Source organism: Geospiza fortis, unplaced genomic scaffold (genome assembly GCF_000277835.1).
Source record: "Geospiza fortis unplaced genomic scaffold, GeoFor_1.0 scaffold172, whole genome shotgun sequence".
In the NCBI taxonomy this organism is placed as follows: Eukaryota; Metazoa; Chordata; class Aves; order Passeriformes; family Thraupidae; genus Geospiza; species Geospiza fortis.
Window position 1 is genome coordinate 5,289,051 of NW_005054309.1, and position 11,122 is coordinate 5,300,172.

The 11,122-nt window shown below is 40.9% G+C and overlaps 1 protein-coding gene across 3 annotated transcripts in view; it reads left to right on the forward strand.

Moving 5' to 3' along the window:
* Positions 1-8,453, forward strand: part of PEX5L (peroxisomal biogenesis factor 5 like) — a 96,970-nt gene extending 88,517 nt beyond the window's left edge. For all 3 annotated transcript variants that reach the window (XM_031055458.1, XM_005419016.2, XM_031055459.1), the window contains 7 exons: positions 1,450-1,566; positions 2,473-2,616; positions 3,382-3,452; positions 4,239-4,436; positions 5,809-5,974; positions 6,362-6,519; positions 7,139-8,453. In XM_031055458.1, the coding sequence (XP_030911318.1) occupies positions 1,450-1,566; positions 2,473-2,616; positions 3,382-3,452; positions 4,239-4,436; positions 5,809-5,974; positions 6,362-6,519; positions 7,139-7,343 (1,059 nt within the window). In that variant the 3' untranslated portion in view covers positions 7,344-8,453. The remainder of the gene's footprint in view (positions 1-1,449; positions 1,567-2,472; positions 2,617-3,381; positions 3,453-4,238; positions 4,437-5,808; positions 5,975-6,361; positions 6,520-7,138) is intronic.
* The last annotated feature ends 2,669 nt before the right edge of the window (positions 8,454-11,122 follow it).

The window sequence follows — 11,122 nt, forward strand, 5'->3', positions numbered from 1 at the left end:
CTGGAATGAGAGCAAATTCTGAAGTGGTGTAACAGAGTGGTCAGGGGCAGTTCACTGCTGTTACCTGGAGTGAAATCTCCTCTCCAAGAGTGAATGATTCCCAATTTATTTCCTTTTCCACAGAGGAACATAGCAGATACCTTCACAGATCCAATAATTGCATGATTCAGACAATCCTGAATTTCTTCCTGAATGGAGGACAGTTTGCTTTCCTTTTCCCCAGCACCTAAGCAGGGTTGCAGCAAGCCATGCAATCACATTTTAAGCTCTATTTTTCCAATCATGCCTGCTGTGAAGCTGCACCAAAGCTGTCAGCCTTATAGCAAAGACTCACACAAAACTATCTGGACCAGTTCATAAAACCTTCAATTAATTTTGATTAGCACCTTGCTCTCAAATGGTTCTGTCTAAATCTCAATAGATTTACTTGTGCTGTTGTCTTTGACATAAATAAGCTGAGAAACTATGCCCCCAGTGAGGTCAGCTCACTGAAACACTGGCCATGTCCTTGTAGGAACTGGAGAATTTTGGAAAGGCTGGTAGTGCTCTGCAAATATTCTGCTATGGATCTCCTTCTCAGAGTCCCATGACTAGTGTGTGGAGGCTGAAAAAGTAGCACCTTAATTTGGCTTCTCCCCTTCCATAATTCTATTTCTGTTTCTTGGCATCATTTCCTAGTAGCCACAGTTGTTCCCTCCTTCTGGTCGTTGCTAATCTCATTCCTTGTCCTAAATCTCATCTGTTTTTCATAATTTCTCCTTCCCTTGTATGAGCATTTTTCCCTCATCTTTGAGCTGAATATTAATCTTACTGTATGATTCTATAATCTCTTGTAGATTCCTCTCACAGCAGAGTATACAATGCAGTATTAAGATTTCTCCACTATGTCAAAAAGCCCAATTTGTATTACATCCCTTGCACAAACACCCTCTGTCTAAGTGTGGCATTTCTCTTTCTCACAGCTGAAAATTATGCTGAATATACCAAAGTAAGCAATGCTTGCTCTCTTTCAAACTGTTTCATCTATTGTTATTCCTTTGCATATGCACTTAGTTGATTTTTCTTTTTTTTTTTCCTTTCTTTTCTTTGTCCAGGCACTTCCAGCATTCATTGCCTTCAAATTTTATGTAACAATTTGCTGTTAGCATCAATAAGATGCAGTGTAAGCTGCTGCAAATCCTGCTTCAAACAGGGCACACTGCCTCTGAGATAAAGAGGGTTCTGTAAGCAAAATGCATTCCAATATAAGAGATGAGATTTAATTATATGGAGCTCCAAACAGGAGCTGTAGCATTTCAGTCCATGTGATTATTAATAGAACTAATACTGCTCAGCAAAACTGACACTCAGACCACTGGTAGAAAGAAATTCAAAAGTTGTTTAAAAAAACCAAAAACCTTTATTTTAAAGTTTTGTTGTTCATTTTCTCTTTTGCTCCTTTTCTTCTAGTCTGACACAGAGTTTTGGGATAAAATGCAAGCAGAGTGGGAAGAAATGGCTCGCAGAAACTGGATTTCAGAGAACCAGGAAGCACCAGGGCAAGTCACCATCTCAACCATCGAGAAGGTAAGACCAGGTTTTTTGTTTCAGTACAGCTTTGAGATGAGCCTCAGCTCTTCCAGGGGACCCAAGGAAACTCTTTGGACATGGAAGATAATTGTACCCCAAAGAGCTCATCCTCTTTAACTGCCTGTGGGAGGGGCAGATTTGGAAGACCTTGCCACAGTGAGAATATGTTTAGGCTTGCACACAGCCTAATTCAGCTGAAGGGATCACAAAGCAACTGCTGGATTTATGGGCACTTTTGAAATCAGGCACTTAAGGAAAAGCACCAAATAAAAATACCTGGGCTGGCACATTCAAACACTGCTGAGGATAGAGACTATGGAGATTTCTTCTCCTTTCTTCATTCCTTCTTCTCCATACTTAATTTGATTTCTATGATGCAGCTGAGATTGCCACACACCCTTTACACTGCAGTGACAAGAGAAAAAGGCAAAACTTCAAGGAATGCTAAAACAAACTCAGGTGCTTGCAGCACTGTTGTGTCTCTGGAAGGTTAATTGAGGATTTCAGGATTTTAGCTGAGCAGCTGTGAAGTTATGAGCACTGCAGGGATTCAGCTGCTTGGTGTGTTCTTTACCACCACTTTGGATTTTCTGGGCTCAGAGGTTCAGCTCTGCACTTGGGCACTCTGAGTTGTTGACATTATCTGTGATGGAGAGCCCAGCATTAGCACCAGTAAGGTACAACTTCAGAGCTAAATTAAAAATAAAGAGCAGAAACATAAATGCCCGGTGATGTGACTTTTTACACTTTTTGTCATTGAAATCCCACGGCGAGAGCTGGTGCCATTTCCGCAGAGCAAAGGTTGTTTACACCATTTGGAAAAGAGTGAGTCACTGCGTTTTTTAGACTTGTCATTCCCTGCAACTTGTCATTCACCACAGGTCCATTATCTCTCTGCTCCAGGGTTATTATTTCCACACTGACAATCCCTTCAAAGACTGGCCTGGTGCTTTTGAGGAAGGACTGAAAAAAATGAAAGAAGGTGACCTGCCTGTTACAATCTTGTACCTGGAGGCTGCGATTCTCCAGGAGCCCAACGATGCTGAGGTATTCACTGCTCTGCCTTCTCCTGGCAAAGGGAGCTCCCTGCAGCATGGAGTGAGGGAATGATTTCTGGGCTCAAACCTGTGCCAGGCATGACTGACTGAAACATTGGATTCCAAGGGTGATGAATTAGTGTGTGCCTTTAAATAGATAACAATGAGTTCTTCACAGGATGAGAACCTGGTTTTGAAATATTGTTGTTTGAAGTATTTCAAACCTTCCCTTCACATCCTGATATTTTCAGACTGTCTTGTAAACACTGCTATCAAAAGATGAATATTTTTGATTTAACAAGAGTTGAAAAATTTCAAGTTATATAAATTTCTTCAATGTTGCTGTTTTCGACTCGTTTATATTTAAAGTCTGTTTTTTGTGAAATGTTAAAAATATTTATGCTGTATCTAGGGCTCTTTGAATCTCCTCCTACATTAAATTAAACAGAGTACTTCAAAAAATCAGAGAATCCCAAGCTCCCTAGAAACCTCTAATATATAATATACATATAACATATATATAATAACCTCCTGTACATAATATACAACTAAATAATTATTCTTCTCTATTTTCCATAAAATTGTAGCAAAATTTAAAATGTACAGTAACTCAAATTTAAGAAATCAGCATGTGATTATACACTGACAGAATGCCCATAGTGCTGGACATATCTGCTGCTTTTCCTCACCCCTGTGTTTAACAGTGATATTGGTTGTAACTCTGTTTGCAGTTGGATATATGTAACAAACTAAATTGTTATTATTATTTTTGCAGGCCTGGCAGTTCCTGGGTATAACACAGGCAGAAAATGAAAATGAGCAGGCAGCCATCGTGGCCCTCCAAAGGTAGAGGGAGATCTGTCCTAAACCTGGGGTCTGATGAGTGCTGGGTAATGGAGACCTGGGGATGTTTAATGTCATTCCTGCCTTGGAATGAGAAGCATTTCTTCAGCAGAGTAGAGCATTGACAGATATAGAAACTCCCAGTGACTTCAGAGGGATGACTAGTGATTAATAGTTCTGTTTTATTAAATAAGTGAAATATTTCATGGAGTAATTCAGGTACATGCACAAAAGAAAAGTTACATTGCCTAATAATACGAGTTAATGATGCAAATGAAGTGCCTTTTTTACATTCCAGCCACTTGGCATATTTTCTGTAGTCTGTCCTCTAATGAAGAGGTTTTCTTAATTGGAGTGAGCTCCCTTCAGCTGCTGAATGCTAAACTGCCAACAGTTTTAGGCTGATGGAGATGTGAAGATCACAGAATTCTTGTACATAAAATGTGAGCTCCAAAATATCAGCATTATTATTATTATTATATTTCTGTAATGGGTTTTTGTTTCCATTTGAAGCAATATTCAATTGCATCAGCACTGATAACCATGAAGTTATTTCTCCTAAGGATACTCAAACTTGTTTATATGTCCCTTATTAGCTTACCTGGATAGAAATCCAAGGGGTTGCCTGATTTAGGAGCAAAAAAAAAAAACCCAGAAACTGCTCATCCTCAGTTTTCAAAAGAGCAAGAGTGATGATTGTGATTTTCTTCACATGGATTACTTTGGAACAATTCAAGCATTGTGCTTGGCAGCAGAAATATCTCAATATATTTTTTATTTTCTGCCTAGGTGCTTGGAACTGCAGCCAAACAACCTGAAAGCTCTGATGGCCCTGGCTGTGAGTTACACCAACACTGGCCATCAACAGGAAGCCTATCAAGCCCTGAGAAACTGGATAAAGCAAAATCCAAAATACAAGTACATAGTGAGAAGCAAAAAAGGGTCCCCAGCTCTTACAAGGAGGATGTCTAAGACAGCAGATGAAAGGTAAATGAAGTGGAAATCCTCACAGTGGAAATACCAATGATAGCCCTAGAACTGGTGGTGCCTGCTGTGTCCCCTTGTTCTGTACAAGTCCAGACTGTTCTCTATAATGGAAGAACTTGTCTCTAATAGCAGGAGAGGGAAGCTGACAGAGAACATTTGATTTAATGACTGAAGGCTTTATCTTTTATGCCATCCCTGGAAGTTAAAAAAAAACCCAAAAAACAAACAAAACAAAACAAACAAAAAAAAAAAACAAAAACAACAAACCAAAAAAAAAACCCACCCCAAACAACAGCTTAAAAAGGATGATTCTCCTCAACTCCCATCCCTTTCCTCCATCCCTGTCTCCTGCCTTTCTATTCCCACATCCTGCACCCTCATCCTTCAGCTGCTTCCACATCCATACTAAGCCTTTATCCAGCTCCATGTGTGTGTGTTTTTCCTCCTGTGCACTGTTCCTGCTGTTTTCCCATATCCCAGCCCAGCAGAATCCAGGAATGAGCCATTTTGCAGTGCAACATGAGTTCTCTGAGAATACGGGGGGGGTGGCACCTTCTTGTTTAAAAGCTTTTGTGGTTCTAACCAAGAGACAACACAGCCATTTGATTTATCTTGGCCATCTTAAATAACAAAAAAACCCCTATGATTTGGCAGCCCTTCATCATGATTTCATGAGGACAGTAAACAAGTACCTCTGGACTGTGAGATGCATAATAAAGTCATTAAAGGCATAAACATGATTTAGAGAACCAAACCACTCAGGCTATCTCGCTGCTTGTCATTTTGAAGACAGGCCTTATGTTTTACCCTCATCACTTACAAGTCCGGGGTTGACAAGATAATTTCATATGAGTAAAAATAAAATATGCAGGTTCTGCTTAATTGCTGAGTGTGTTATTCTACTTTGGCTTCATCCTGCTGACATCTGGTGCTGTCAGTGCAAAGGTTTTAAGAAGCTACAGTGGGCACAGAAGTTCCTACATTTTGGCATCTTTCTTCAAGAGTCTTGGCTGGTCTCTTTCTATTCCCCTTAAAAATACTACTATCTTTGCCAGTAAAGAACTGTTTTATGTCTGAGAAACTCATCTAATTTGAATAGTTTTAGTAAACCTTCATGTCATTCCACTTGGGCTCATGGCTGTACTTTGACCTCATTTCATAGATGAACTTTTTTTATTTCAGACATGAGTTTACAACAGCACCCTGAAGTAAACCTTTGCCATGATTAAGAAGCTCATTCACAAATTTCAGGAATATAATACTTCTGAGAAATCCATTAGAAAGATTTTAATTTCAGGCTATGCAATCAACATTGAAATGTTTGTAAATAACTCTATGATGGACCTTTAAGTTATTTTTCTCCCTTGTCTAGCTCATTACTTGAAGAAGTAAAGGATTTGTACCTGGAGGCTGCTCACCAGAATGGTGATATGATAGACCCTGACCTGCAGACAGGACTTGGGGTTCTTTTTCACCTAAATGGAGAATTTAACAGAGCAATAGATGCATTTAGTGCTGCTTTGACTGTTCGACCAGAGGTACATTTTAAACTTTTACATTTTTTTAAATTTAGCTTTACAGGCCATTTCCTCTTTCCTGTCTGGATCAGGCTATTATTAATGACATGCCACTTCTGCCATTAAAATGTTAAGACCCAAAATAGAAATGTTAATTACAAGATGTAATGAATATCATAATTCTTCTGTTTAGGAGCAGATTTATCTGTGTCCAGTTCCTACCTGTGTGCTGATTAATGGCATTAAACACATAAAATTGCCTTTGATCACGAGTCAGAGCCTCACACTCCTTGTCAATTAAGATACAATACTACTATTTTATGCAGTCCTCTTTCCTTTGCAAGCAAAAACTGAGACATTATGTCTGGTTTTTGACACCTGCAGTGGAAAAGTCATTTTTCTCCCCAGGACTATACCTTGTGGAACCGCCTTGGGGCAACCTTGGCAAACGGGGACCGCAGTGAAGAAGCTGTGGAGGCCTACACAAGGGCTCTGGAAATCCAGCCTGGCTTCATTAGGTCCAGGTACAACCTGGGGATAAGCTGCATCAACCTAGGGGCATACAGGTGAGCATAAAACATGTGTGAACAAAAAGTCAGGCATCACAACTGCCAAGGGAAAATTTATTTTCAAGCTGGAGGCATCTAAGAATAAAATAATCAGAATATAGGTACATAATCTCAGCTATTGTAAAATGTTGTCATAACTTTTTACAGGGCACTAAAAAGCAGTTTTGTAGCTCTAAGTGCAAGCACTCTTATAATCAGTGGGATTATTCTTGCACTTAAAATAGTCCTGCTCTTAAGAGCCTCTGTAAAAGAAAATGTTAAAGGGAAACTTGAGTTAAACTGCTTCTAGTAGTTCATGCCATCAAAAACATCCTTCAGGAATGAAGGTGATATTCAAGGTGATATTCCAGGGTCCCAGCTGTCAGGTTGAGACAGGGAAGATGAAGGGCAGCTTTTCTGCAATGCAAACAGTACCCCCAAATATTTGGGTAGACTGAGTTTTTTGTTACCTCAAGCCACACCCTCCTGATGAAAATCAAGCAAGAAGAACACATTGTATTATTTTAAATTGTAAAATAGTGTATTTAAGCCTGGCATGGAACTTTAGAAAGTTTGCCTGTAGTTGTTAAGCAAATTATAATGCTTGTTTCTTTTTTCTTTTTCTTCTTCCCAACAGAGAGGCTGTCAGCAACTTCCTCACTGCTCTCAGTTTGCAAAGGAAAAGCAGGAATCAGCAGAACGTTCCCCACCCTGCTCTATCAGGCAACATTTGGACAGCACTTCGGATTGCTCTGTCTATGATGGACCAGCCAGAACTATTTCAAGCTGCCAATGTGGGTGATCTAGACATCCTCTTAAGAGCTTTTAATCTAGAGCCGTAATAAAAAGGGTTCACAAATTGATTAAATTGTATTAGGAAACAGAGAACTTTTTTTATTACTCATCCCCAAATGACCATGTTTTCCAAAAGATCACGACTGTAGATCAGTAGGGGAATTCCTTCAGACATTATTCATAAAGGGAAAGTTCAAAAGCACAAAAATAGTGTAAATAAATTCAAAGTCAAGGGTTGAAATGAGCTGTGGCTAATCAGATAAAGCCCTGAACTAGATGAAATAGCAATTTCTGAAGAATCTCCATCCCATGCAAGCTATATCTCTCTATATACATACAGCTGTAAAAAGACAAGTATCTTAAGATGAAACCTAGATAATGGTTATTGCACCTTAGAATGGCAAGCAGTGCATCCAAGGAACCTGCTTAGTAGCTCATTGCACTATGCTGACACCACTTTGCCCCACAGTGGGGATTCCCTATCCTTTGGTTTCTTTGATGAAAAATCTTCCCAAGGTCCATTTTTAACACACCTCTGAAAATAGATCCATGTAAAAGGGATGTGTTTTGTTTTGAATGTATTTATTAGCTGGCAATCAATGTTTTGCTTCCAAAGGTACCTGGATTAATTTGGGCCCAGTTCTGCAGGCTCATAAGCCATGGGCAATGTCAGGAGGAATACAGTCCATGCAGGGCTATGGGGTGAGGCCAGGTACATTTGGGGAAGCCAAGTGTTGCCAGCAGAAGAGGAAATTTGCACTGGAATTGTTGCTGTTCCAACCAGCTGTCCCTGATCTGGGACAGTCTGAAGGGGCTCGTGGCAGGGTCTGCACCTTTCTGTGTACTTAATGCACTTTAATCTTCCTTTTTGTAAAATAGTGCTATGCTTTTCTTTTAGTCACCAAAACCAGAATGTACAGATGGCCTTGTTGGCAGAGAGGACCAAATATAATTTCCTGAAATGTAATGAGAGGGTTTTCAATATTTTTATGTTTAAAAATGCAAATACAGTATAAACTGCATTAACAGCTAGAAAGATTATTATATGCATCCATCAGGTACTGCACATATACATGCATGTGCATGCACATACATGTTGTATGTAAATGATGTCATTTCAGAACATTAACAAACTACAGATCTTTGTTGCAAATGAAGAAAAATATTTGTAGGAGTTACTGCCTGCAGACCATGCTCAAGGGAAAACTTTCCCTAAAGAAATTGGTCTGTACAATGCTTGTAGGATTGAGACCAAGGCTTGATCCTGCTGTTATGGCAAACAGCAGCAAAAGTCTCCATGACCTCCATGATACCAGAGAAAATCCTTAGATAACACCAGTATGTGTAGCTGCTCACAAATGTGTGCACAAACACACTATCTTCATTTTCCCTGGCTGGATGAATGGGGAGCAGGGTTGGGGCAGTACCAATCCCTGATGAATGGATTGATTCAGCTGCAATCAAACACATTTAGCTCAGGGTGAATGTGTCAATCAAAGAAGAAATTTTTAGGAGGTGATTTTCAGTTGCTGATATTTTAAATATTTTTCCTGAATAGCAAAAGATAAAAAGTGTTATTGGATGTGTTGATCTTTGGTCAGGAATTCAATTTGCAGAGTAGCTACTGGAATGTGTTAAAGTGGGACAAACAGCACATTTCCTATAAACAACATTTGAAGAAAAATCCAGCTCAGAGGGATAAAAAAAGAAATCCAACTGCACAGACCACAGAGAAAGATGCTCTGTGGGAGTTGGACAGTTTCACCAGTACAAACCTAAAGTTTCTTGCAGCTGTCTGTTATTTTGAGCCACCACTTAAAGGAAAATTCCACGTTAAGAAAGTGTAATCACTGCATCTATTCACCATCTATAGGTTGTTAAATAAAAATAACTGTCATTAGAAAAATAAAAGGCTTACCCCACACTCTCTCCCACTGAGTAGAGATGACAAAACAGCTACCAAAAATTTTTAAGAGTGCTGTATTAATTCCTTGTTTACACATATATTCCTGTTTACCTATCAGGTGTTTCATGGCTGATTCCTGCAGCTTTCTCTAAGGATGGGAGTGCTGGGAACGTCACTTTGGCTAAGTGGGCTGCTGTGTGCATATCTGCTGACAACAGTTTGCTCTTTTGCTTTGACAGCGATGTGTGATGACAGCTCTTTATTGATAAGGCAGAGCAGAAGGTGCAGTGCAATTGAATCTGGGAAGTGATAAGAGAGAAGGGAGGCAGCTTTGAGAAGAGGCTGTAAAGCAAAGGCATATGTGCTTAGGTTTTGCTTGATGCCCTGCCATCACACAAGTTCTTCTAGGATATCCTTTGTGCTGGGGTGTAGGATAATCAGTGCTTATGCAGAGGAATTAGCTGTTCAGGGACTTTATTTTTGTATCTTTGAAATTAACAACAACAACAACAAAGTATTTCTCAGAGTCAAAATGACAAAGGGTATTTGATTCTCATGGCAGTTCACTAAACATCTCCTCCAGCCTGTGGATGAGTAACACAGAAATCATTGGGAAAATGTTATGCAAGTCCAAGCCCCTCCAAAAAGAACAGACTAAGTAGGTAACTCTTGCTTTATCCTGGGATGCACTGCTCAAAACTGCATTTATCTGCTGACATATGTCCACACCCATGGGACTGGCAGGAGCTGTGTGTGTAACCTTGAGACAGCTCACCAGGGCTGGGCTCTGCCTTCCCAGGCAGGCTGAGCCCCCAGCCCATCCCAGCTCTGCTGCGCAGGACATGGCTCCAAAGCCTGTCCAGAGAGCTGCACAGCCTTGGAGATGATCCCAGCTGCTCTCTCTGCTGTAGCCAGCCCATGGCCAGTCAGCCATGTGCCACTGACAGGGGACAGGGGCACATCTCCCACAGATCACACAGCTCTGGACTGGTCAGTGTGGGGGATTAGCTGGAGACTGAGCTCACCTCACTCTAACAGGTCAGGCTCAGCAACTCTTGAGACTTCTGGGCATTCCTTAGGATCCTGGGCTTTATCATCCTCCTTTAGCCCCCTCTGCCAAGCACTGCCAGTGCAGCAGACAGGATTAGAGACAGCTTTGAGCTGACCTCCTCTTGGCTTTCCTTAAATATTCAGGACAAGTCTGTATATTTGCCTGAAACAGCAAGAGGAAACATGTGAGGAGGCTGCAGCACATTAACAACCTGAATAGCAAATTCATCTACTTGTGCTTCTAACCAAGCATGAGGTGGGATAAAGATAAATAAGGCGGGTGCTGAACAGTAGCAGATTGAGCCTGAGAGTGAGAGACAGCAAATCTGGGTCCTGTTCTCAGCACTCCCTGGGAGATCGACCAAGCCAAAGCCTCCTGCCATCCCTGGCCTGCCCAGGTGTGCAAGGAAGGAAGGAAGATGGGGAACAGCATTCCTGGCACTACCTGGGAGCAGGGGGGAGTCACTGCCTCCCACTGCAGGGGCCAGGTCACCCTCCCCTGGGCAGGGAGGTGACACAACCACAAGGTTGCTCAGGTCTAGGGAAGCAGCTTCACACAGAAATTTCTGATTTCAGCAGAGGAGAGACTCAGGCATTTCAGGATGCTGTGGAGCATCCCTGAGGTGAGGCTCAATTAGAGTGCTGCAATGGTGCATCACCATGTCCCACTCCTGTTTCCCTTTCTTGTTACTCCTCTCTTTTTCCAGAGGTGATTGATCACTGCCAGGCAACTGATTCCAAGTTTTTGAACTTTTTTTTTTACTTTATATTTCATGCAATTTTAAAAAAAAGCAGTTTTCCTAACCCCAGCTTGGGACTGTCCTTGTCCTCTGCAAAGCTTTAGGAATAGTTATGACCTAGAAGCCTGAT